This window comes from Orbicella franksi, chromosome 1, assembly GCF_964199315.1.
Source record: "Orbicella franksi chromosome 1, jaOrbFran1.1, whole genome shotgun sequence".
NCBI lineage: Eukaryota > Metazoa > Cnidaria > Anthozoa > Scleractinia > Merulinidae > Orbicella > Orbicella franksi.
Window position 1 is genome coordinate 7,958,562 of NC_138145.1, and position 27,500 is coordinate 7,986,061.

Genomic DNA, 27,500 nt, shown 5'->3' on the forward strand with positions numbered 1-27,500 from the left:
TAAAAACGCAGAAACTGTCCAATTTGGGAAAAAATAGGACAGTTTGTCTCAACCAATGTAATTAAGCTATTAACCTTCCGAAGATTATCGAAGGCCACACGAAACCTTCCGAAGACTTCCGAAGATCACCCGAACAGATCCGAAGATTTCTGAATATCACCCGAACATCTCCGTAGATTTCCAAAGATCACTTGAGTACTTCCGCAGATCGCCCGAACACTTCCGAAGATTTCCGAAGATCATCCGAACACTTCCCAGGATTTCCGAAGACTTGTGACAATCTCCGGCGATCTCCGAAGGTCACCGGATATTTCGAAGCTTTCCCAAGTTTCGGAAGATCGAGGGCCCAGTCTGTTTTTGTTCAGAGACAGTTACTCTAGTTTTCCTTGCAAAGCTGTATTACCTCACGACCTATATAATTAATAAGTAGCAAGACTACATGCTTGTCAAATTTGGAAATAATTGGATTGAAAAAATTCCTCTGACAGCAAAATTGGGCTTGGCCTGCGGCCTCGTCCAATTTTGGCTGTCCTCGGAATTTTTTTCATGCAATTATTTTCAAATTGGACAGCATGTAGTCCTATTACATATACGAACTCGCGCTGCGCGCTCGTTCGATTTTGAAATCACGCGTATGATTTCAGACCAAACTGCACTCCACTCAGTTCAATTACCATTATAAATGCAGATAAATGTCAGTATAATTTTCGGCAAATAGAAGCTAGTTTTTCAGATGGAAGCCGTTAACAGTTAGTGGCTAGCGATGTGCTGCTATTCTGGTATTTCTGGGCTTAGTACAGGTTCATTAAACTTGATTTGGTCGCGCTAGGAAAATTTTGCTTTCATTTTGGTGGCGTACTTGGTAGCGTAGTTGATTACGTCAATCTAAACCCTAGCGCGCGCGTGTTGATTAAACCAAGCCTTGCATGATGCGCGGAATGTGTGCTCCTAACAAAAGTAGGCAACGTCCTTAAAAGCGGACAGGATTTGCAATTTGATCCTCCCATGTGGTGGTTTTATATGTATTTTTGGAGATTTCCTAGTTTTGTTTGGTCAGTTCATTTGGTTTGGTGAAATGCATATAGCTAGGTGAATTTCTTTTAAGGTTATTGGTGAAGGACTCGTAAAGCTACGGCAAAAGATAATATTCAAACTACCCTTTATCGTGAATGTTAAATTAACTTGAACAACACACGTCTTTGAAAATTTTTCCCGTCTCCGGCTTTTAAATGCATTTCTTTGCGTTATTCTTGATGATAATCAACCTTAAACGAATTTTCTCGAACATTTCTATCCATCTTGTGTTTTTATAGCGAACAGGATTTCCTAGTTCATTTGACACTCGCACGATGTAATTTGGAGATATCTTCGTTTTGTTTGTGTAACACATTCGGCTTGATGAAATGCTCATTGGTTTTTGTGTTGAATAAATGATTAGTATTTTATGTGAGCTCGGCTTTTTAGGCTTGGCTAAATCTGTATATGAAAACCAATGTAAACAAAAGAAAATGTTACGTCAAAAGAAAATAAAAACATAGCGATGATGATAAAGTTCAAAACATTACAGATTAAAACATTATAAAGAATTCTTAAATCTGTTTTCATTTTCGCTTTAAAAAAATAATAGAAAGAATTAAATAACATTATAATGAGCAATCTTGGTGGGCTAAAGCAGCCACCTTCGTCACTTTTGTGTATTTTTATGTCCTCCTGAAATAAATTCGAAAAAGATAAATGGAAACATTTTTTTAGCTAATTTTGTTATTTTTTGGTAGAATGATGTACTGGTCAAGCCAGAACTACTATTCTAAAATTGAGAAAGCTGAAATGACAGGCAAAGAGCGTGTTGTCCTTTTGAGTTCATGGAACCTGTACCCAAACGGCCTTACTCTTGACCACGAACAAAACCGCCTGTATTGGGTAGATGGCAGCTACCACAAACTAGAGTACCTGGACCTGAACCTTAATATCAGAGTGACCTTGATAAGTTCTTACTACCTCTTACCTTATCCTTTTGGACTGGCACTTCTTGGAGATCACTTGTATTGGACTGATAGGCACCTGGGAACTGTTTATCGAGCCAATAAGACTGGTGGCGACGTCACAAAGTTTGTAGTCAACATTGGCCAGCTCAGGGATATTCATGGCTATAACCTGAGTGAGCATTCAACCCTTGGTAAGCGGGAGGATGCTCTGCTACGTCGGGAACTCTTCAGTTTGTCAAGAACTAGTCTGTTTGTCAGCCCAGGTTGACGTCCGTCTTGAAACCTGTTCAGATTGATCGTTTTCGAAATTCTAGTAGCAGGAAGGAAAGTTTCTGTGAATTCCCCCTTTCGTCTTGCTCGCAGCACTAATTTGCTTTCGAAGATCATATTTAGAGAATGATAATAATAACTAACACCTTCATAAGGCAAAGAATATCTTGTTGGTATTTGATTTGTTTTTACCCTTCTGCCCCAAAGCCAGTCTCCGCTTCTGTGCTGGTTGACGATAAAGGCTATTAACTATTTATGGACAACCTGTGATTCTTGATTCTTGACGATTCTTGGGGCTATTTTCAACCTAGAGTGATATCTTATTGGTTTGCAGCAAAAATGCCGTATCAGTTCTGATCTCGCCATCTTGGTTCTACCGCGTTGATTTTCGTCAGCTTTCTTTGACTTCTAAAGATTCCAGTAATGCAACGCTGGAAGCTCTAACAAAAACAGAGATTAATAACAAAAACGGTAAACCTCCGCCTCTGTCGGTGAAGCACTAAAATCGCGCTGAGATAAAATTTGGAACATGTAGTCATAACGTTTCTAAGAAGTACTAATTGTGATTTTGAGACGGCAATACCATATTTTATACCGAGCCAATAAGAATAAAGGAAAGCCGTTGTATATTCGACGTTATTTCATCCAACCGTCCCATCATGCACCAAGCGTATGTGACATTGATTGTGTTGGTATTTTCTTGGTATGCACACTTGTCTAAAGGCTCGTGTATATACCGAGAAAATACAAGTGACTCGAGGATATTCCAATGTATACCACTAGAAAGTGTTGCGTAACTAGGATATATTGGCGACTAGTTGGAGAATAACATATTTTATTTTTTTCGCAAACATCTGAGCGGGCCGGAATCCTAAATCCTCGAATTTGATTGGCTAATCATACGCACGTGAGCGGTCCAGCTTTTTACGATACGGCCTACGGGCAGGATTTTTTTCCCGCCGCCTAAATTTAGCTCCTAAAAGTTAGCGGTAATCGACAATCTTTTGCCTTTTTTACACATCCATCGACAATTAGTCAACGCAAGTTTATCTCTGTGTACTTTAAGATGGTAAGGAAAGTCACTGTAAGTAAATTCAATTGAGTGTTTTAAAGCTGTGAGAGTTTGCTTAATTGTTTGTAGCTTGGCGCTGTGATGGCGCGTAATCCTGTGTTTCTCTCGCCGTAAAATTTGAGTCAATTTCAGTCGAGTTTACCTCTCTGATCGTTGCTGTATTTAGGAGAATTTCTGTGGAATACACTCAACGAATTCCTCGCTTTCTGCTATTCAATTTACGGTAGAAAAGTGACTAAGTGATTTTAAAAGCAACGACTGACAGAAATTGTTTTTGTAGTAAAACTTCAAACTTCGCACGAAATTTCACAACGCAAAAACGATTTTGGAGAACTTAACTGGTGAAATAAATGCAACTAACACAAAGTAGTTCGAAAAAATCTGTTTTTTAATACATCTTTCTTTGCCTACTATCTGAGTTACTCGCTCGTCGCCGAGATTTTTTAAAAATCGTTAGTAGACGGCGCGCAAGCCGATTCAATGCCAAGAGTTGCGTAAACAAACCCATTTGTAATCTGTAAAACCAATTTAATACAGAAAAAAAATAAAAAATAAACATATTATTTGCCGGCTTACGGTCGGTCCGTGTGGTGAAAAAACTGTGACCTCGGGCTTGAAAATGTTGCCCGAGGCCTGCGGCCTCGGGCAGCATTTTCAAGACCGAGGTCACAGTTTTTCACCTCCCAGCCAACAAATAACATATATCTCTTACTGGGCGGAGTTGCGTAGCGACAGTGCCTAATTCGAAGATCAATTTTAACCCTTTGTCAAACAAAATTATGGAAGATTTGTTACGTTAAAATGTGATATGTATCGAACTAAGCATTTTTTCGTGTTTCAGACCGCTATCCTTGTCAGCTAAATAATAGTGGGTGCAGTCATTTGTGTTTAATATCTTCGGCCGGAAGTAAATGCGTCTGCCCCAACCACCTTACTCTGCGAGAAAATGGGAGAACCTGTTATCATAAAGGTACGGTTGGACTGGTTAGTGATACTCGTACTGTGGCAGTCTTGTATTCGCATTTAAGGTGACTAAAAATAGGTTCCAGCACTTTCCAATTATGTTTGATTATAATGGGTCATTATAATCACTCTTTGTCAAATGATTCTGCAATCATGGCATCAAAAAAACTGTCCAATCATTGGTGAACAAGCTGTTATCATTTTCGTGACACCATAGAGTACCATAGCAACGGTATAACCTACTAAAAACACCTTTAATTAGAGCTTTAAAGGCATAAAATTAAAAAAAACGGCACGGTGAATGTTTAAGCAGGTTACACTGTTGCTATGCTGACCTATTGTGTCACGAAAATGACAACGACTTGTTCACCAGTGATTGTGCAGTTTTTTGATACCATTATTGTTGTATCAATTGATAAAGAGTGGTTATAATGACCCATCAAAATTTAAGTCTTGGAAAGTGCTGGAAACTGTTTTGAGTCACGTTAAGCCGCGTTGAAGACAGTATAAACTTTCTTGTGCCGTTTTTTACCCACAGGTGTTTTCAACATCAACACCTATCCCATAATACTTGTCGCAGACAACCACAACAATTATTTCAAGCATCACCTCTCAATTTTAGTTCGTTATTGAGTTTTTCTCCCATGTTTGTGAGCCGTCGAGACTAAATTCCTATTTTCCCACAATTTTGAGTAAGTTTCAAGCGTAAGACGTTAATTGCTTTTTTTGTTTTTTCAGATTTTCAGAAATTCCTGTTGTTTGCCGAAGGCAGTAAATCTGAAATATTCATATTTCCTTTGGATGGTTCCAGCCCAGAGGCCAAACCTCTACCAATAGAGCTAGACATGTATCAGCCGGTTGCACTTGATCTCGACATTACAGAAAACAGAATTTACTGGACAGACACTTACCTGAACACAATCTCGAGGGTGTTTATCAATGGATCATCACCTGAAGTTATCGTTTCTGAGGAGGTTTATAATTCCTATGGTCTTGCTGTTGATCCACTGGGCAGAAATATCTACTGGACTGACACTTCTGCAAACAAGATTGAGGTCAGTAGAATGGACGGAACAATGAGGAAGACGCTGATACACCAGGACCTGGATAATCCGAGAGATATCATTCTTGATCCCAGTAAAGGGTAAATAGAACATTCTTATTATAACCGTTTACTTCAAGCTCAGAAGCAACAGCACTGTGACTGGTCTATTGTTGCGAACATAAGATTGTTGTTTGCGTCGGTAGATGGCCTTCTTTGTTAATTATGAATTTAAAGATGGTAAATAAACCATTAAGTGAGTTATGGGTTGTTCTCAAATTGTTCTACAGCTTAATGTACTGGTGTGAAGTGGGTTCAATGCACAAGATTGAAGTCGCAAACATGGATGGAGATGATAGACATGTACTGGTTAGAAGAGGACTGTATTATCCAAACGACCGTACACTAGATGACATAAACAATAGACTTTACTGGGTGGATTCATCGTTGGATACCTTAGAATACTACGACTTGGCACGTCATACAATAACAACTTTGTTAGACCGAAATTCTGTCTTGTCATATCCGTTCGGTTTGACGTCAACTGATGATCACTTATACTGGACCGATTGGAACAGGGACGCAGTTTATCAGGCTGACAAGGAAACAGCTTTAAATACAACGGTTCTCGTCAGTGGTTTAAGCCAACCTATGGATATACATGCATATGACAGAAATCAAACTCTTCCAGGTATAAAAACTTAAACTTCAAAACTTTTATCAGCTCGGTTTAAAATAGTAAGCAACAATAGCAGCACTTTTGCGCTGAAGGTGAAAAACCAATTTGGACATGAACCTATGATTTTCACTTTTTAATTTACTTTTCCCACACGATTATTTATTATCACTTTAAGTCTCTTTTCAACAACCAGAAAAGGCATATGTAGGAAGCGCAGCGTTAGTAGAGCTGCTTTTTGTTCGAAACTTTAAAACAAAAAAAAGCTGGACATTTTCCAAACTGTATTGTTTAGCTATGTAAACTAAACGATGTAAGTAGTCTTAACTATCATATTGTACTTCAAGTAAGTATTATGCTGTGATATTACTACTTTCCTCTTTTTATTTTGTTTAGTTTTTCTTATGTTAGTCTATGTATATTGTCAAGTTGTAGAAAACGCGAATGAAATATACATATATAAGTACAAATTAGGGCGTGAGAATGTCCACCGATAAAATATGTAAATACAAGCGCTAAATTGTAAGTGTTAAAATAATAAAATACTATAAAAAAAAATACTATGTAAATAACTTTGCACGGATTGAATCTGACTGTTTGTTCACAGTTGGTTTAAGCTCCTTTATAAAGAGCATTTCGTAGATCAGGCAGTCGAATTTACTTTGGCACTTTCTCAAGATCTTAAAATCACGATATATGTCACGGGGTGAATATCAATTCCAATTTTGCGGCCCGGTTCCCCAAGTTGCCTTCGTGCGGAATTGGCCGATCTCTGATCTTTGAATACGCCCCGTGTATACAAGCCGTAAGATCGGACACGAGATCAAACCAAACGAAAAGAAGCCGCCTATCATTAACTAGCAACGCGCTGTTTACTGTTACAAGTGTGACTTGTGCGATGCAAACTATGTCGGGTATACGTGCCGACACCTCTATCAGCGTGTTGAGGAACACAAAGGATCGTCTTCAATCGGGAATCACATTAAAGAGCAATATGGAACGGTACCAAGTGACATATATCGTGATTTTAAGATCTTGAGAGAGTGCGAAAGTAAATTCGACTGCCTGATCTACGAAATGCTCTTTATAAAGGAGCTTAAACCAACTTTGAGCAAACAGTCAGATTCGATCCGTGCAAAGTTATTTTTTATAGTATTTTATTATTTTAACACTTACATTTTAGCGCTTGTATTCACATATTTTATCATTGGACATTCTCACGCCCTAATTTGTACTTATATATGTATATTTCATTCGCGTTTTCTACAACTATTAAAATGATCTCAGAGAGATCAAAACGTCGTTTTTTATCGCTAGTTTTTTTTCTGAAATGTGTTTCAAAAAAACTACTTATATGTATATTGTGTTTGTAAATTTACAAATTAAAAACGAACAAACGAACAAAAAAAATAACCAGAAAAGGCTATGATACTGCAGTTCAAAGAGCTTTGATCAGTTTAACAGTTATTTTGATTCCTAATTTTGATTAAGTTTTCCTGTTTCGTTAAAGCACCGGCCAAAGTAAGAGAGAAAGCAAACTTCGATATGATTATAATACATATGCGACGCCCGGCCAACAAGCTTTCATTGAGGGTACATGGCCCAACTGCAATAACACATTAGTTGAAGCATAGTAATTTTGCAGTAAATCATGCGATTGCATCATATTACCTGTCACAATGTCCTGAACACGTCAATGAGAGTCTACTCAGGAGTCTCCTGAGCCCAGTTAATTATCTCTTCCGCTTTAGATCATCCTTGTGCCTTGTCCCATGGTGGTTGTTCGCATCTTTGCCTTCTACGGCCAGAAGGATATCGTTGCTCCTGTCCAGGTAATCTATCTCTGTCCGAAGATGGAAAGACTTGTGTTCATTCATCCGGTAAGTCAGGATAATCACTGTCCATGACTATTCAATTTTGGAGCTAATTACGACAATTCAATGTCATGAAGAATGATATAAATGCTAAGTAACTGAGAGCAATTGCCAAAACGGCAAGCTTTCGATACGGTCGCTCAGCCTAGCTTACCTCTGAATGCGTTCCATAATTAGTTTTTCTGCGCTCTGGAGTTTCCTTCAGCTAAATGATTAACAAAATTCAGTATTTGTTTTTCTTGGGTGCAATGCCGCTGGTAATATTTCAAAAGTTCGTCACATTTTGAAATATCACTGGCAGTATCTATCGTTAACTACACCAAAAGCCAGAGCCGGGTTGTTCCAAAACCGGTTAACACTAAACCAGGATTTAAAGTTAACCGAAGAATTACTTTTTCTTGAACAAATATGTTTTTCACTGCTTATATTTGTGAAGTTTGAGATTATTCTAACTCAAAACTGAAGGACAAACAGTATAAACAGAAAAACTCGCACGTCGTGGAAAGTTTTAGAAGTCGTTCAACAATCGAGGATAAATCATAGGTAGCCAACAACACTATAGAAATCATGCACAGCTATAAAAGTTTACGATATACCTTCGATAACTCCATCATGAAAACTGATCGACCAGTATTGTTTCTCTGGGCCCATGTTTACAGCGTGCGATTTCCTCGGCTTCGTTGAATCTTTTCTTTCTAAAACTTTCCACGAGAAGCCTCTCGCTGTACGGAACAAGCAACTACGACATTCGATGAGGAAAACCACCTCATGTACTAAGAAGACAAAGTCACCCGTCACGTCTGGACCTCCATTTTTCTGGCCAATCAGCGGGAAAAAAATCAAACGCTTCTGGAACTAGTTCAGTGAGAGAAAGCACCCAGGGGCTTCCAGCTCTTAATGTGAAATTTCGTCCTAAAATATCGCGTCTTCTGGACTAGCTGCCCCTGGGTCTCCGAGGACGCGATATGAAAAATTTGTGCCAAAACTTGTCCCAGTGGTGGAACCTGGGATTCTTCAAACTCTTTCTTGTAATTTCTAGGATATTAAATCACTAATTGTTTGGGGAAAAACAAGTATTTTTACAGAGGCGTATACCTATTAACAGCAGTAAGAATAATGCCCTACCCTACCCTACCCTGCCATACCGTTATCCCATATGATACAATACAATACAATACAACACAATACAATACAATACTTAACAAATAGATTCCATGTTGCCGTGCGTCTGTTCAGTAATAGATCACAGATGACGTCAAAATGTGGTAAGAACAAAAAAGTGGCACACGAGGCGATAGCCGCGTGTGTCATTGATGTTCTTACCACATTTTGACGTCTTCTCTGATCTATTACTGAACAGACGCACCGCAACATTGAATCTATTTGTTTTATATAATAACGAAACAAACTAGTACAGATAAAGCTTCTTTTAATTCAAAATCTTCCAACATAACTCGAAAGCCAGCCTTTGCCCACTTTGGCGAACGCGAAAAAAAAAACATTTGACGTAATCTATTGTCTATACAAAATGAAGCAATCTCATTGGTTGCTATTCACAGCAAAGAATTGTGATTGGTCCAGGAAAATCACGCCACTGTCAAACTTGACTCGAGCGTCGCGTCTAGTGGAATGGAAACTTACAGCGAAAGCAGAATTAAGCTGCGAAATCTACAAATCTTAAAGAAAATGTTGAAAAGTCAAGTCGGTTTTTGTCATCAGAGCGGCCCTGTGAGCCGAAAAGCTTGGATGTTGCCTTGAATATTGCAGGAGTTGGAAAAATACGCTCGGAAAACTTGCGGTTTTGGTTAACCTGGAGGCCATTCGATTCGAGTTTTGAATGAAAGAAGCGTTAGTGATGGTGGAAATTTGAGTCCTCGGTGATTGGTGATTCTCAAATCAGTTTGAAATAAAGTCGGAGACACCTTTTAGCTACAATGCAGTTGGCCGTGAGCTGTAGTGAGCTATACTTTGCTCGCTGCTGTGCCCTGAAACGGACTGGAACATTCGCATCGGAAAGCAAGGTTATGTGTTTATTTTAACTGATTTTGAGAAGTGATTTTGATGTTTCATTCCTGACATTAATCAGTGTGTCAACAATTATTTTGAGACTGAGAAAAGTTGAATTTTGTCAATAAATTAATGTCATAAACATTTTGTTTATTGGGTTTGTTAAATTCGAGATAAAGCAATGGTTCTAAGCTTACCAAGAACAATTTTGCGTTTAGTTTAGTCTCGCTCGACTGTCGACTGAGACTGCTCAAGTATTTTTTCTGAGTCATTTTCTAAAAAAGAAACGGCTTTATCTTTCTCCTTCCTGCTAGACTATGCTTCTCGTACCTGCTCAATGCCTCGACAAGACTTTTTTGCGCCTTATCTTTTGCCCAGTCATGTGAAACATTATCTAAATTCTCAAAACTTTCCGCCATTTCAAAACACAGAGGGAAAAACTTTGTAATGATGCCGTCAATCGTGCGTCTGTCCTCTAATAGATCATAGGCGAGAACCAATCAAAATGCGAGAATAACTTGGGTTGTTATATAAAATACAATACAATGCAATACAATACAACACAACACAACACAACACATCACATCACAACACAACACAACACAACACAACGCAACGCAACGCAGCGCAATGCAATGCAATACAATACAACAAAAAAACGGTGAGGGTTATAAGTTACAAATTTGTGGGGTCGTGGAGAAAGATAATTTAAAAAGATAAGTAATCTGCGTATATGCAAAGTTGATTCTGTGATAGAGGTTTGCATTTTTACTTTTTAAGATTTCCAGAAATTCATACTGTTCGCCGATGGCTATTACAGTCAAGCAGGAATATTTCTTCTCTCTTTGGATAATTTCAACTCGGAGGCCATACCTGTACCAATAGAGCTAGACATAGATCGGCCGGTTGCACTTGATCTGGACATTACAGAAAATAGAATTTACTGGACAGACACCTACCTGAACACAATCTCGAGAGTGTTTATCAATGGATCATCTCCTGAAGTTATCGTTTCTGAGGATGTTTATAATTCCTACGGTCTTGCTGTTGATCCACTGGGCAGAAATATCTACTGGACTGACACTTCTGCAAACAAAATTGAGGTCAGTAGAATGGATGGAACAATGAGGAAGACGCTGATACACCAGGACCTGGATAATCCAAGAGATATCATTCTTGATCTCAGAAACGGGTAAATATAATCAGGACTTGAGAACGAGGCTTTGTGCGACACTGCATTTTTCGAAAAATTTTTTTGTTTGGGATCTCAAATTATGGCATGAAAAATACGCCTTTCTTGCTCGAAAGTCCGGCAGAGGTCATAAAAAAGCGGGAGTTTCGGAAATGGTGAGGGTATTTATCTGGTTAAACTCCAATTTAACCTCTATCTCGCTATTGAAGATGGAAACAACCGCCTACGCTAAAGGAAGTAAATGTACAAGCTGTAAGCACTGACGTTCCGTAATTATAATCCGTAGAAAATACATTTTCCTGATCAAGGTTCGCTAAGACGATGGACGCAACCAAAAGACAAAGCCATTTATTTAACGAGTTTGTGTGTTATTGAAAGGCGCAGTAAACTTGGAATACTGGCTATAGCAAATAACGACTTTCTGTAAAAAACCATTATTCGGCACTTCCGTCGTTAAAAACCACGAGGTTCACATAAGGTTTTGCGATCTTAGCTTTTTTCCTATTCACTGGGACTTCTTGACATTCCACACAATTGATTTGAAGGAATTTCAAGTGTCAGGGTATTCTGGATTATAAAACGGCGTTAAGCGATTCAAATATGAATATTTCAGATTTACTGCCTTCGGCGAGCAACAGGATTTTCTGAAAATCTGGAAAAACAAAAAGACAATTAACGTCTTACACAAAATTGTGGAAAAATAGGAATTTAGTCTTAAAGATTCGCAAATATGGAAGAAAAACTCAATAATAAACTAAAATTGAGTGGTCATAGCTTGAAAGGTTTGTTGTGGTTGTCTGTGACAAGTATTATGGGATAGGTCTTGATGTTGAAAACAGCGTGTGGGTAAAAACGGCACAAGAAAGTTTATGCTATCTTCAAAGCGGTTTAAGGTGGCTCAAAACAGTTTCCAGCGCTTTCCAGTATCGCAGTACCGGTGCAGTATCGTGTACAGGTGCACCGGTGCACCGGTATAGCAGAGGTTATGGATTCGAATCCGGTTCAGGCCTGAAGTTTTTTTGAGGCTTTAATTTCACAACTGCTTAAGTTGTGTACATAACTGCGATGATCATTGGCGTCTTCACATCTTTCTCCGCAGTTCAAAAATATATGATCTTTAACCTATTCACTGGCGTTATAAATTCAATTAATAATCAATATCGCACTCTTGTTTTGCGCGAGTCAAATTTAAGCTGAAATTTCTTCATCAAGCAATAAAACCTCATATACGTTTTTATTGCTTACAATTATTGAAACAAATAGAAACAATAAGTTATTCGCTTTTCGATCGTCTCATTTTTGTTCTTCCAAAATCCATTTTATAGGTCGATGTACTGGTGCAACCATGGAGTCAACCACAAGATTGAAGTCGCTAACATGGATGGAGATGATAGAAGAGTACTAGTTAGAAGAGGATTGTATCATCCAAACGGTCTTACACTAGATGACACAAACAACAGACTTTACTGGGTGGATTCATATTACGATGCCTTGGAATACTACGACTTACAACGTCATACAATAACAACTTTGTTACACCGTGATTATATCTTTTCATATCCATTTGGTTTGACCTCCCTTGATGATTATTTATACTGGACAGATTGGAACAGACATGCAGTTTATCAGGCGGACAAGAGAACAGCTTCAAATTCAAAGATTCTTGTCAATGGTTTGATACAACCGATGGATATACACGCATATGACAGAAACAAAACTCTTCCAGGTAAAAATTAACTCACACACAATACTTTACAAGACCTTGCAGGATTTAATTTTGGTCGATCTGTAATGAAAAGTTCTCTTTAGATTAATGCGAGCAATGTATTTTGGCAATTGTGTCGGTGCACTGTGCCGATTCTTCTAAGTTTTTTTAGATTTTTCTGAGTCAAATTAAGAAACGATTCAAGTTGGTGTTTTTATTGCTACTAAAAACATAAAAGCTTAACACGCTGTCAGATGTCATGAGCCAATTAACTGGGTTAGGTCTTTAGCAGATTACAGAAACAAAATGGAGAACAGCGCCTTTGTTCGGATTCCATCCATCCAGAGAGAGCACACACTTTTTAAAAGTTAATTGTCACAAAGAAAATTATTGAGTGTGTATCTGTTCAACAAAGGCTGCATTTTGTAGGCTACCAGTTTAAAGAAGTGACCTTATAACCATGAAAATAAATCTTTTAACGCATGAATGTCATTGTCTTGCAAATTTAACATTCAATATTTGTACCAGTTCTTTGTCTCGAGAAAGCCAATATCGTCCCCAATTAAATACTAGAAATAAAAGAAATAATCCCACTCCAACGTTCAGGAAAAAAGGAGTCAATAGGGAGCTTAAGCAAGGACGACGGGCGCCGCCAAGAACGACGCCTTGTCAAAAATGAATGCAGATTTTACCAGAGAGATTCGCAATTATTTAGATCTGTTCAGTGCGCGAATGGTTCTAAAAACGTGCTTAGGCTAAATATGCAATGACAGCGCTCCTCAGACTACACGGAATTTGGTCATTTCACGTTCTTGTTGGGCAGAAGAAGACGGCACGTAAGGAAACAGACAAAGATTTATAACACCCGTGCACAGCTATTGTTCCGCTCATTAAACTGCTTGTTTGGTGACGTTCTTGTTGCCCTCGTCGTGGTGGTTTGCCTAAGCTCCTTACTAGCCGTAGTACGCCGTGGCCTCCGAGAGACTAACTCACGAACACAGCGTGTCTTTCATTTCTTTAAGTGACCCTTATAATATTCAAAATTAACATTTCATCTGGTTTTTGTTCGTAAGTGATGTACACAGATTAGTTTGTTCTATCATCAGATCATCCCTGTTCCTCGTCCTATGGCGGGTGTTCTCACCTTTGCCTTCTAAGACCGAATGGTGGATATCGCTGTTCATGCCCCCCCGGCCTTAATCTCCTTTATGACGGGAAGACTTGCAATCAATCACATGGTGAGAATGACTTTTGATATCACTTTGGCTAATTCTGGTACACTTTCCGAGTACTTTTTATCAAAAGGCATGCATTGTTGTAAATTTTGACAAGTTTTGAATGATTTCAAGACCCTTTCAAATCTTGTTTGCGCAATTCAGAATGTCTTTTTTTTGTTTCGTTTTAATAACCCTTCCTTACACTTACAACACTTATTACATCATTTATTCGAAGCCTATTTTTACAATAAAATAAAACAAATCTTTCTGTACAATCATTCTTATATTACAATTATATTAAATCTAAAGAATAACAGATGGAGGAGCTTTTACGAATATTAAATATTTTTTTCAAGTTTATACTTATATTTAACTTTGTTGATAAAGTCGGAAAGTAAAAGAAATGGTGAGTCATTCTGGAGCTTTTTCTTATAAATATAATACGCAGAAAGAGGAGGGTGTAGTTCAGTTTTTTTTATCAAGGTACTTGAACTTGGAAAAGTACCAAAAAGAAGATCTTCAATGTTTAGATTAAATTCAGAGTTATTCTCTGTATTAAACCATTGTAACACCTCTTGAGTAAAGGACTTTGTAGACTGGCACTCTGAAAAGGTATAGTCTATAGAATCCAGATCCCCGCAATACATAGAGAATATTACACGGTGGCGAGAAGATATGAATTTTATGTTCGAGTGACAAGAACAATATCTCACGAGTGAGCGAAGCAAACGAGTGAGATATTGTTCTTGCCACGAGAACATAAAATTCATATCTTCGAGCCAACGTGTAATGTTCTTTTTATTATATGGAGAAACCAATTCAACAAAAGCAAAAGGCGGGAATCGTGACGTCATTGAACGATACGACACTCACAAAGGTGACATACGGAAAATACGCCACTCGGGTCCCGGATGAAGTGGCGTATGGAATCTACAAGTGGTTTAGTTCCCAGTAAAACACTCTTCTCCATATAATAAATACAATTACTATCTGATTTAATATTAAACCTAAAAAGTTCCTTTTTAGTCACTACAATTTTATGAATGAATTTAAAATGAAATTCCCTAACTCTATTCTCTCTACAAGTCTTTTGTACCGATTTGGATATATTTGTCCAGTTTGTCAGTTCAGTTCAGTATACAACAGCCGCTTTGTTTTTTCCGAGTTAGTTTGTCACAAATAATCAACCCCGTCCCCCAAAGTTGAACTTGGAAGAGTTAGCGAGTCGAATAAACTGTAAAGACAAGATTGATCATCGCAGTTATAGACACAATTTAAGTGGTTAAGAAATTAAAGCCTAAGAAAAAAAAAAAAAACTCAGACTGGAACTGGGTTCAAACCCATGATCTCTGCGATACCGGTGCAGTGTTCAACCAACTGAACTATCAAGCCAACTGCAAGCAGCTCACTTTGTGAGTTCGTAATATATCCGTAGATGGTGAAGAATACAATAGAATTCAAGTTTTCCCGATGGTGGAACCTTCGATTCTTCGATCGCCTTTTTTCTATTTCCAGGATATTTAAAAATTCCTAAATGTTTGACAAAAAAAAAAACAAAAAAAAGTAGGTTTTACGAAGGCGTAGTACACTTATTAATAGCTGAAAACATAATACCATGCCCTACCCTAACGTTATAGGCATAAGCGACATTCACTCTAATAGAGATTTGCATTTTTTATTTTTAAGAATTCCAGAAATTCATACTGTTCGCCGATGGCTCTTACAGTCAAGCAGGAATATTTCTTCTCTCTTTGGATAATTTCAACTCGGAGACCATACCTGTACCAATAGAGCTAGACATAGATCGGCCGGTTGCACTTGATCTGGACATTACAGAAAATAGAATTTACTGGACAGACACCTACCTGAACACAATCTCGAGGGTGTTTATCAATGGATCATCTCCTGAGGTTATCATTTCCGACAATGTTTATTACTCAAACGGACTTGCTGTTGATCCACTGGGCAGAAATATCTACTGGACCGTCACTTCTGTAAACAAGATTGAGGTCAGTAGAATGGATGGAACAATGAGGAAGACACTGATACACCAGGACCTGGATTACCCATCGGATATAATACTTGATCTCAGGAAAGGGTAAATATAAGATCTTAGCAATCCTCTTTTTCCATACTTTTGAGAAATAATCATAAATAATAATAATGATCACAATAATATAAACATACTTAATCAGGATAAACGCGTCAGCAAATGCTTCTATCAAAGGGTGCCCTGGGAAACTAAAAATGTAAATGAAATACCGGTAGCAATAAAAATCCTAAAAAGAAGACATATGTAGTAAAAGAAAAAAGCTATATACAATATGAAGTAAAAGATAAAAATTATATACAATTATTAAAAGTGATAACAACTTTCACAGGCATTTTGCACGACTTTCAAGAACGAGAAGAACGAAGTGCATCAGTTATGTATTAGCTCTATCGTAAAAACCTTCCGAGGAATGAAAAATTTATCTGAGATCAGTCTGCAAATTAATAAGGCGCGAGGTTCCCTCAACAAGAAAAGATAGCGTTGTGTTGTAAAATTTGGACCACTATATTACTGAGGACAAAATTCGGGGGACGCACGGTACTCATTTGTAACTTAGTTTCTGCATTCCCGATGAGGGAATGTTTTGCATTCCTATAAGCCTCACCCACACTTGTGGGAGCTCGTGGGCTACTGTTGTTGTTATGCAGCTGTTTTTCCATAATTTATTACTGCAGCGCTAAAATTATTGTCAAATTTATCGGCGCGGTGGCCTCATGGTTAGTGCGCTCGTCTCCGGATTGATGAGCGGTCCGGGTTCGAGCCCAGGGGCCCGTTTCTCGAAGGTCCCGAAAAGTTTTCCCACCCGAAAAGCCGTAGCAAAATCTCAAACCTTTTGACTACAGAGCTGTTTTATTCATATATTCTTAATACGAGCAGAGGTTCTCTTCATACAAGAAGTTTCAGGTGTATACACCTATCTGTTTTTAAATACCGATTAACTAAGAATGGCTTTTCGGGCCCCAAAAGATTCCGGGGCTTTCGAGAAACGGGCTCCTGGCCGGGGACAGTGTGCTGTGTCCCTGGACAAGACACCTTACCATCACAGTGCCTCTCTCCACCCAGGTGTGTAAATGGGTACTGGCGAACTTAATGTAGGGGGCACCCTGCAATGGACTGGCATCCCACCCAAGGGGGGAGTAGAAATACTCCTAGTCGTTTCGTTCTACAGAAACCGGGATAAGCTCCGACCTGATGGGCTACTTGGCTTGTATGCAGAGTTTACCTACTTTATCTTAAATGTTAAACGTTTACACATTTTTGGTAAATATTTCAATTGCTATATGATTGTAAATTATCCCTACACATCTCTGTAAATTGATCAACTGATGTGAGCAGATGGTGTAGAGTACAAGAATGAAGTCGCCAACATGGATGTCGATAATAGGCGAGAAAACTACTATTTATTTTGCCTAGGAAATTTTTCGTTACATTTTAATTTTTCCAAAATCCATTTTATAGGTTGATGTACTGGTGTAACCGGGGCGTCGACCACAAGATTGAAGTCGCTAACATGGATGGAGATGATAGAAGGGTTCTGGTCAGAAGAGGCTTGTACTATCCAAACGGCCTTACGCTAGATGATAAAAACAAGAGGCTTTACTGGGTTGACTCATCTTTCGATAGCTTGGAATACTACGACTTACAACATCATACAATAACAACTTTGTTAGACCGTGATTCTATCTTGTCATATCCATTTGGTTTGACCTCCCTTGATGATTATTTATACTGGACAGATTGGTATAGATATGCAGTTTATCAGGCGGACAAGAGCACAGCTTCAAATTCAAAGATTCTTGTCAGCGGTTTGAGTCAGCCCATGGATATACACGCATATGACAGAAATAAAACTCTCCCAGGTAAGATCACTCGCCCGTGGCCTAAATTCTTTTTGTATCAATTCAGAAGATATATATCAAAGTTATTATTTTCTTCGGGCTATTTCCTAAAACTCGATAGAAACAAAGAACCAGCACGAGTTGTTGACTTAGTGATCACGTGAGCAAAGACAACTTAAGCCCCGGCCAAACGATCGCAACATTTAAACACAGCATATCGCAACATTTTGGGCGTTTTTGGCCACCGTGTTGCGACGTGTTGCGACGTGTTGCGACGTGTTGCGACATATTGGGTGTTGTGGACTCAAGTTCGAAAATGATTAATTTTTTTCATACATTTTTGGTTGCTGCATGATGCTGTACTCGTGTGGCCAGGTTCGTGCAACAAAGTTTCCCCGGGGCATGCGTTCCAGTTCGATTTGCAACACCCAACATGTCGCAGCACGTCGCAACAAGGTGGCCAAACGCTCGCAACATCATACGTCCAACAATGTTGCGATCGTTTGGCCGGGGCTATACATTGTGATGATCAAGGTAAACAAGTTGCTTTCTTTTATTCATTGCTTTCTTTTATTCTCTTTGCTTAATCGCGTCCCTGGTTGCTGGTTCTCCTCTGAAAGTTAACTCACATTTGAAATTTTGAAATTTTCAAATTGAACGTCAATTAAAATATTCTTCTAGGGTCCGACTAATATGTACCCAGGGATGGCAGTTCTCAACATGGTTAACATTTGCTCGGTTAAATTGACAGGTAAATCGTCAGGAAAAAAAAAAAAAAGAACATTTTAGCGCTACCCTTCTCACTTGCTGTTCATGTGTTATCATGCTGACAAAAATAATACGAGTAGCTTGGCAAATAAAGTTGTAGAAGTTTCTTTGGAAAATCATGGGTACGCTTTACATGTGAATTAGTATATGTTTTAATAATTGGCCGCTTTGTGGTCCAACGTAAGCCTCCTTTTCATTTTAATAATCTTCTCTACCATCGTCAGATCATCCTTGTTCCTCTTTTAACGGGAGCTGCTCGCATCTTTGTCTTCTAAGACCAGATGGATATCGCTGCTCCTGCCCAGATAACCTACAGTCTGGTGAAGTTTGCATATCTTCAGGCAAGTGCGAAAAAATTGTGAATCTTTTGTGTAAATTATTTCGTGCAGAGTTTTGTAAGTTCACTGTAAATATCCTACTTAAAGATTTATTTTGTAAGAACAATATCCACTTCAGCCTTAATTTATTTTAATTTAAATGACACAATCTAATAAAATTTTACCAGGCCGAGAAACTGAACGAACAATTTCTTATCTTGGCTGACTTTATTGCAATCACCTAATCTTTGACTATTTATAGTTGGTTCAACATTTCAGCAGTGGGATTTTTTTGTGCACTATAATGACTTTCCACTCTTCCAATGAGCATATAATTTCTTTCTTTTTGTAGCTGTAACTTTACCCTCATCGTCGACTCCAGTAAAGACAGGGTCTAACTCCAACCACCGTTCTCAGAGTGTGGATGTTATCTCGAGCTCCTCTGCACTGAGCAGGGCACTTCCATCTGTTAGTACCTCGTCCTCACACATGGAAACTCCTTTATTTTCAACGCTTCCATGTACTATTTTCAAGACCTTGATCATTTCTTCTACGGCACCAAGTTTAGCCTGCCATTGTCCAAAGTGCTCTACACCTCCCAAGACCGAACAGCAAACCACTACTATTTCATCAACACTGTCATCTTCTTCCATCAAGACCTCTGCCTTGTCTTCATCAAAATCGAGTTCAATTCACCAAACACCGACCCAGAGTGAGCAACAAACCACAGCTCCATCAACATGTGCGCCTCCAACATCTACCGGTACTACTTGTCTTCCCGGTACTTGCAAAAACGGAGGGACTTGTGTTTTACCTGGAAATTACTGCAAATGTGAAAAGATTTTCACTTGGGATGACTGCAGTGTTTATATTAGTAAGTGGAAGTTTATTATGGAGGGCTCTCAGTTTAAGATTAATACATTTATTTCGCAACCGTCTAAGTACAAGGATTTTATAGCTTTTAGTGGTCGATCTCTTTGTAAGGATTTTCACCGGTAGTATCACTCTTTCCCCCTTCCAGTTTGACCATGTCAAACCGGAGGTCTTCTCACCTAATTTAAGTCTATCTTACTAAATTCGATTCCGAGAAAAATCATCGCAACTTAACAGCAAAGTGGTTGTTTTCTAGACCTAGGGCAAGATTCTACATCTGTCAAATCCTCATTGTATTGGTAAGGAGTATTTTAATAGATGGAGTAGTTCCCTATTACATGCTGCACTATTATTTTGATTTTTGCTGTTTTACCTCTAAGGATCGAGCACTGTGGAAATTAAGTTGGAGGTCTCTGAGGAGGTATGATGTGCTTCATTCATTGTTTACTTCCCGTTTTTCTCGTAAATCTGTCGCTAGAAGAAGACAATGTCTCACCATTTTTTTCCTTTTAACGGAAGTCTCAACTAGTTATAGCAACTAGTTATAACAAATAAAGTGATTGGATTCGAATCCGTAAGTGTTCCCTTATAGTGATTGTATCGCTTACAGTGCGACTACTCTAACCAAGGCCGCCCGGCAAAATTTTCTACAGATTTAACGAACGAAAAATCGTGAAGGTTAGCAGTAGTTTTCCAACAAATTACCGATGTAATCAAACTGTACATTACAAAGGTAACATATTTGTTGTCGTTGTCATTAGTAACTATATTAAAACTTTTAAAATGCCAGTGGTCAATTTGCAAAGAATTTGATTAAGTGGCCTTAGTCGGAATAGTCCCACTGTAATATCTTTTGATTGAAAATTTATATTTTGATGTTCTCCTTCACTTTATCATTGACCGTCTTCTCTCAACGGCGGCACTATGAAACAATGTCGGACGTTTCGCAATGAGATCTGTTATATTATGAAATATGAGGTAAAAATGATTCCAATGCCACTGACTAGTTACATTTTCTTGCTCCGGATTTTATACTTTTAAGCCTAGTTTAGACGCCGCACTTCACATGATCCGAGTCGAATCGAATTTAGGCCAACCCAAATTAATTTAGATCGACTGAATTGATTCAGACGCCGATATCAATTCCAGCTGAACTAAATTCAATAGAAGATAAAAGTGCATTTCGATCAGCGCTGATACTACGATTATCAGTTGAGTAAGGCGGGACGAAAGTTTGGTCACGAAGTTTTAACGTAAAATCGTATTGTTGTCACGGGCAACTTACCTCGTTTCCGTTGGTAACAATATCAACAGCCGTTGGTCGCCTGTCGCGTCGCCTACAATTTCGCGCGCTTTGCTGTCAATTGACGTCAAAGGCCGACAAGTTGCCAATGGATACGGAGCCAGTTGCTCGTGACAACAACACGATTTTTACGTTAAAACTTGGTGACCAAACTTTCGTCCGCCTTACTCAACTGATAATCGTAGTACGTGCTGAACTCCCGTAGACAATTAGTAAACAACAACCAAGCGCGATCCAAAGCCTTCATGTTAAAAATATAAGAAAATTCGGCAAAAAGGAGCAGAATGAGGCAAACTGCATAAATCTATTTACATGTAACTGCAAGAAAACAACTGATAAATTGGTTCAGATGTCGTACTTCATATGAACTTAATTTCAACATATAATTTCAACTTCCAACCTATTTGTATGCTATGAAATACAACGTAACTTGAGCAAAAAGCCCAACTGCAATATTTAGGTTAATTCACAAACTGTTCACACGTAATTCAAACATAAACGCGAAAACTAGGATGAGTGCACATTAATTTTGATGCAGTTTACCAAGGTGGAGCAGGTTTGCACACGAAAACAGGAAAACACAAACTGCACATATCGGCTTCTTCGACGATCGAAAACTGCGCTGACGCGCAATTTATACTTTTGCGCATGGGTCTTCAAAATACACTAAAAATACATTAAATTAATTTATGTATTTGGTTCGCCTCAAGTTCGGCGTCTGAATCAAAGTCGGTCCACAGCCGGCTGAGTCAGGCGTGAAAAACGGCTGAGCCGATCTGAATTCAATCAGCCGTTTCGAATTGATTCAGACGTCGTACTTCACATGAACTTAAGGGGGCTGAACACAGTTTTTGATACCTGTGTTTCATTTGCCTTTTTCTCTAAAACCCTTGATCCCTCGGTCGCCAAAAATGGCAGCAAGCAAGTTAACAACACAAACTTTGGTTCTTTGATGATTAAGCTGACGTATGTTCCGTTGCCATGGCAACATGAATAAATATAAACAGGCCTTTAAAATCGGTTTTGTTTATTTGTAGAAAATCTAGTCATTAGATTTTCTTTATAATTTGCATGCAACAAGCTTGTAACGATTCTCACAAGTTAACACCATTTTGCTAATAATTTAAGAGAGAGATCTTTAATTATCCCCTGTAAAAGGTTCACTGGAATATCTAGAATTTCCTTTGTTAAAGTTCGGTTATTTTCAATACTCCAATTACTTATTTCCTTAAGTATTTTCGTGCCAAATTTCGTGAAATTCTAATGAGTGGTTCTCGAGAAATAGGCGTATTTCCGAGAGTGCAATTTTTCATTCTCTCGCAATTTTTTCACTTATTACGCATGCGCTGCATTTAACTAGGTTCTTTCGGTGACAACGAACAAGCTGAGAATTGCTAAGTTCTTTACATCGTTACCTTATGTAACATATCTTTTTAATAAGAGACTAACGTCATCAATACACTGCGTTCAATTATAGAGAAAAATAGCACAGATAGTGCGTGCGTTGAGTAAATAAAAGGATCGCTCTATTGACGGGAAGTTGTTTTTTGCAATCCTTGTGCGCGCGCTAAATTGCATCAGCAAAAGCGCGCGCAGAAACTGTGTTCAGTAACCTTAATTCACTGGATTCGATTGGTATCATGCGAAGTATGGCGTCTGAACCGGGCGTTACAAGACTAATCAGTAATACAAAACTAGTCTGGTAGACTGACAGTTTATTTTCTTTTGGCCTTACAGGGTCAGTGGAATTCGTTGGACTTCAAAATTGCAATAGCAACAGCCTGTTCAGAATTCTTTTGCAAAGATGGTGACTGCTCAAGGTAACAGTAATGAATCAGAAAGGCAATATATAGATATAGCCAAGCCTAAAAAGCGGAGCTCCCATAAAATACTTATCATTTTAACACTCAACGCAATAACCTTTATTCACCAATAAGCATTTAACCAAACCGAATAAGTTGAACAAAGAAAACAAGGAAATCTCCATAAACAGTACGCAAAGAAATGCATGTAGAAGGGATTGATAACTGCTTTTCACTCATTGTTACAGTTTGTGAGAGTCATAACGAAACCCGGCGTAACAAAAGAAGAAATTGTAGCAGTCTACGAAGCAGCTTATTAGCAGAAAGAAAACTACAAAATTTGGCTTGGCAGTATTTACAAATACGGTTCTATCATTTTTATCATTAGTTATCGGCGTAAAAGTCTGACACAAAACTATTTGTTTACAACAACTTCGACAAAGCAACTCGAGTGTTATTGTTTAGTGGTTAGCGAAATTGAAACGATGACATTTATAGCATGTTTTAATAACACGGTTTCAAATCAGTAAGACTTTACAACTCCTTTTGAAGCTATATTTCGCCAAAGCCGCGTGACCAGTGCCTTCAAAAGTTTTAAAAAAGACAAAGGCAGTTTCTACTGCAAAATCGCACAAAGGCAGTTTCTACAGCATGAATCGTCCGGGAAGACTTAGAATTAACTAATCTTTTCGATAGATCAGCGTAACAACCATTTTTCCACTGTGGTTCCCGTTTTGTAATTTCACTGAGCATACGAAACCAGTGAACTTGTCTGATTTGTCTAGTTGATCACCTGATGAATCATGTGACGTTTCTTGCACTGCTGCCCATTTTGCGCGCGAATCAGGGAAGAATTTAAAATTGCGAAGAGCTTTCTGCTGTCTTCTTTGTCAATTTTTTCGCTTTTTTATCCTGTTGCTTTGGTATATACTTAAGTAATTATTCCCCTCAGTATCTGTGAATAGTGGTGGATATTGTATCCACCAATAGCCATCTCCAATGTGTGGAGAATAATTGTTGAAATTTATCATTGCAAAAATTACTCGCGCTGAAGCGTAATTTGAAAATTATTTTTGCCCACTGCTTTGTAGTACAGCCGTATAGCTTTACCGTTAAAAAAATGGAATCCAGCTTCGGAACAATACTGTACATTGCCAATTTGTTTTCTAAAGTCCTAAGAGCTACATTAAATCGGGGATCTCTATTCAAAGCTTAGTTGAAAGCACATTGATGGTCATGTCTTTCGGCCGTCGAAGGAAAGAAGAATTCCCCAGGTATTCTTTCCTAGGCAAGGCTTTTATGACTGTCTAGCCCCTGATGTTCCTCATCGGTGCCTCTTAAACAAAAAAAAACGATCTTTGAGCCCCTTGAGAGGATGGAAATGATTGCCCTGCATCTAAAACGCTAAATTTTGGATGATATTACTAAAAACCGCCACCAATTCTTCAAATAATGGCTATTTTCCGCTGAACGTCACGTGACATATCACGTGAACTGCCAGAAGCATCAATTCTACTTTAAAATGTTCAGGACGTTAAAACCTAACTGTGTGCTAAATTTGGTTTCATTGCCATTTATGCCTTCAGAAATATAACTAATAAACTATTACTACCAGGAAAAGCCTTTTACCCAGGCCTTAAACTACGTGATATTTTCTTCTAGTAATATTTGAGGATAGCTCTTGTGTTAAGTATGTTTTAGCTTTTGAGTTCCATTTTTGCGACAAGTTCCTTGGCGTCGAATTACATATTGTCCTCTCTCGTCTTTGTTATTGTTTTTGTCACTCCGCAAAACTTCTAGCAAAATTGCCTTCGGCAATGTGTTAAAACAAACCTAGCGGTGATGAGTATTTTAAATTGTTTTTCGATTTGGTTGGAAGCAATCCCATTATATCCCTTCATTTCAATCGTCTGTGTTATTGTTTTTGTCACTCGGGAAAGCTTCTAGCAAAACTGCCTTCAGCAATGTGTTTAAACAAACTTATCGGTGATGAATACTTGAAAATGTTTTGCTCGATTTCTTTGGGAGTATTTTTTGTGAATACGATTCCATTATATCCCTACATTTCAATCATCAAGATAGGATAAGTTGGTATGATAAGTTAGCATAGTTGCGTCAATAGCACCGCCAGTGCCGCCAGATTTATGAAAGCTAGCTTCAAATTGCCCTGTTTGTCAAATTACTACCCTCCGCTGCTTAACACTCGAGATATTAGTAACTCGTATATTTGGCTTCCTGAAGCATAATAACTTTCTAACTTTATTTACATAGCGGCCGTGTTTTCACGAGCAGTTTTTCAGGTCGCTTAGCGAGTGACAACCGGAAATCCTGTGAAAACAGTTACTTTTCCAACTCGCTTAAAGTTAAGCGAGTCGGAAAACTTCAATAGAATTCTCATTAAATTTAAGCCACCAAAACAGGTAGCTTAAGCGAGTTGATCATTAATTTTACCCAATGAGAAGTTTCTTGTGGTTATTCATCTGACGGGGCTGTCAAATCGAAATATAACAGCTACTCGCCTCTTCACTGGAATCGCCCGTGAGTCTGGTCGAAACAACCAACAAAATTGCATTGACAACTAAAATGAAACGTTTGCTTAGAGATACGGAAATGTTCGCGCCAAATGTTACCTGCATGGTGGTTTAAACCAAGTTCTCGAACCAAAATTGTGGCCTTTCAAGCAACCACGCGATTTTTCGTCTACGGCATATTTTTCTCTGCGAATGATGAAAACATGCCTCCGTTACTCCTCTCCTGCCTCTAAGTGCAAGCAATCTCGGCCTTTGCTGAAATCGGTTCCTTCGTCGGATGCAAACTAATTGCATAAAAACGTTAATTAATTGTAAGAGGAAAAACTTTAATACAAGCTTCGTTTGGATCTCCCGCCATATTATTCAAACCGCTTAACTCGCCAGCGTGCTCTGCTCAAATTACGTTAATGAAATTTAATTTAACTCGTGAAAACACCTATTATTTTTAAGTCGCTTAACGAAGTCTGTAAACAAAACACCTTCGGGAATGTTAAGCGAGACAACGGATGTCATGAAAACACGGCCAGTGTCATTCCTGCGTTCATGGCGTTTTACAAAGAAATTTGTAAAACTATACAATCAGTGACAAAATCAATATACAAAAAGACCAAGGCTTAAAAACTAAGAAAATATTAACAAGGTCTACAAAAACAATGAGTAATTGTCCACAAATAGTTTAAAGAGGTATGTTTTATGGTCCCTATCGAAGTTCTCGATAGAGTTCGACTTGCGCAAGGCAAGTGGCAGATTGTTCATAATCTTGGGGCACATATACTAAATGCCCTCTATGCGACTATGCTGCTAGGTGTTCGCTGTCTAATTTTAGAATCTGATGAATAATGGCCTGGATGATGATAAAACGAAAGTTTCCACAGGTCTATTCAATTTGCAAGGCCAGGTAAAATCCGTTTGATTACCTGTGTCTGTGTAAATATGATATCCGTACTTTAACATTTACGAACTCAAATGGTATAGAATTAAGCATGGTTAACTGCTGCTTGTTGTGGTTAATTCCTTCAGTTGTCCCGGCATTACTGTGATATCGACCAATTTTGACAGCAATTCAAACAATGCGTATCAGTATCGTTCGACCAGATATTACTTAGTCTGCGAGCAGGCTCACCTTTGCGTCACACCCGGGAGCGGCGAAGAACAAAGCGATCCGGCGGGAAGGAGTCTGGTAAAGAGACCCCAAGAAAGTGAGCCTGCCCTGATCTCTGTAATTTTTTCATTTCTGCTTCGTCTGAGTGAAGTGAAATACCATTGGTCGAAAAGCTGGAAAGGCGAGAAAACTGTCAATCTATTATGTTTGATGAGGAGCGATTAAATCCCCATGGAGTCGGTAATTTACCGCAATGAAAAACAAGTCGTCCACATTTGGAGTCAGAGGAAGAGTTGAGTGCGGGTATTACTGATGTTTTAAAAAAGTTTATACAAAAGCAAACAATTGTCAAATACTTGTGAAATGTTCGTGGCTAGTCAGACGCGGCGTTTCGTCTCGGCCAAGAGACTCTTCAGAGACCTTTAGAATTCAAAGGCAAACTCGTTGAGCATCACGCCCAAAGTCCCCTTCGCAAATTCTTGATGTTGACAGTCTGGCCCTCTATCGCAGAAGGATTCCCAACCGTACGTTCACGAGTTAAATTTATACAAAAGCAAACAATTGTCAAATACTTGTGAAATGTTCGTGGCTAGTCTGACGCGGCGTTTCGTCTCGGCCAAGAGACTCTTCAGAGACCTTTAGAATTCAAAGGCAAACTCGTTGAGCATCACGCCCACGAAACATTTCACAAGTATTTAAAAAAGTTCCAGTCTATTTCTGGTTAAATTTCAAAATAAAGAGGGAGCAGGAAATAGCAGTTGAAAGTATGTTAATGAATCAAGACGTACTTGTCGTGTTGCCGACTGCATATGGGAAGAGTTAAATATTACAAACATACGTGATCGCAAGCGGGCAACGAAACAACACGAAGGCGTTTGCCCGTTTACCAGCACCGTCAAAGACCAGATTG

At 38.6% G+C, this 27,500-nt stretch overlaps 1 protein-coding gene across 2 annotated transcripts in view; it reads left to right on the top strand.

Moving 5' to 3' along the window:
• The window catches only part of LOC145487572 (low-density lipoprotein receptor-related protein 4-like), a 50,494-nt gene that overhangs the window by 12,689 nt on the left and 10,305 nt on the right, over positions 1 to 27,500 (top strand). Inside the window, exons 7-20 of one of the 2 annotated variants that reach the window (XM_081466402.1) lie at positions 1,776 to 2,176; positions 4,169 to 4,297; positions 5,029 to 5,434; positions 5,623 to 6,023; positions 7,760 to 7,888; positions 10,670 to 11,081; positions 12,407 to 12,807; positions 13,893 to 14,024; positions 15,690 to 16,101; positions 17,515 to 17,915; positions 18,887 to 19,003; positions 19,332 to 19,853; positions 20,233 to 20,273; positions 22,893 to 22,975. In XM_081466402.1, coding sequence (XP_081322528.1) covers positions 1,776 to 2,176; positions 4,169 to 4,297; positions 5,029 to 5,434; positions 5,623 to 6,023; positions 7,760 to 7,888; positions 10,670 to 11,081; positions 12,407 to 12,807; positions 13,893 to 14,024; positions 15,690 to 16,101; positions 17,515 to 17,915; positions 18,887 to 19,003; positions 19,332 to 19,853; positions 20,233 to 20,273; positions 22,893 to 22,975 — 3,987 coding nt within the window. The remainder of the gene's footprint in view (positions 1 to 1,775; positions 2,177 to 4,168; positions 4,298 to 5,028; positions 5,435 to 5,622; positions 6,024 to 7,759; positions 7,889 to 10,669; positions 11,082 to 12,406; positions 12,808 to 13,892; positions 14,025 to 15,689; positions 16,102 to 17,514; positions 17,916 to 18,886; positions 19,004 to 19,331; positions 19,854 to 20,232; positions 20,274 to 22,892; positions 22,976 to 27,500) is intronic. The other variant, XM_081466408.1, reaches the window with a different exon arrangement.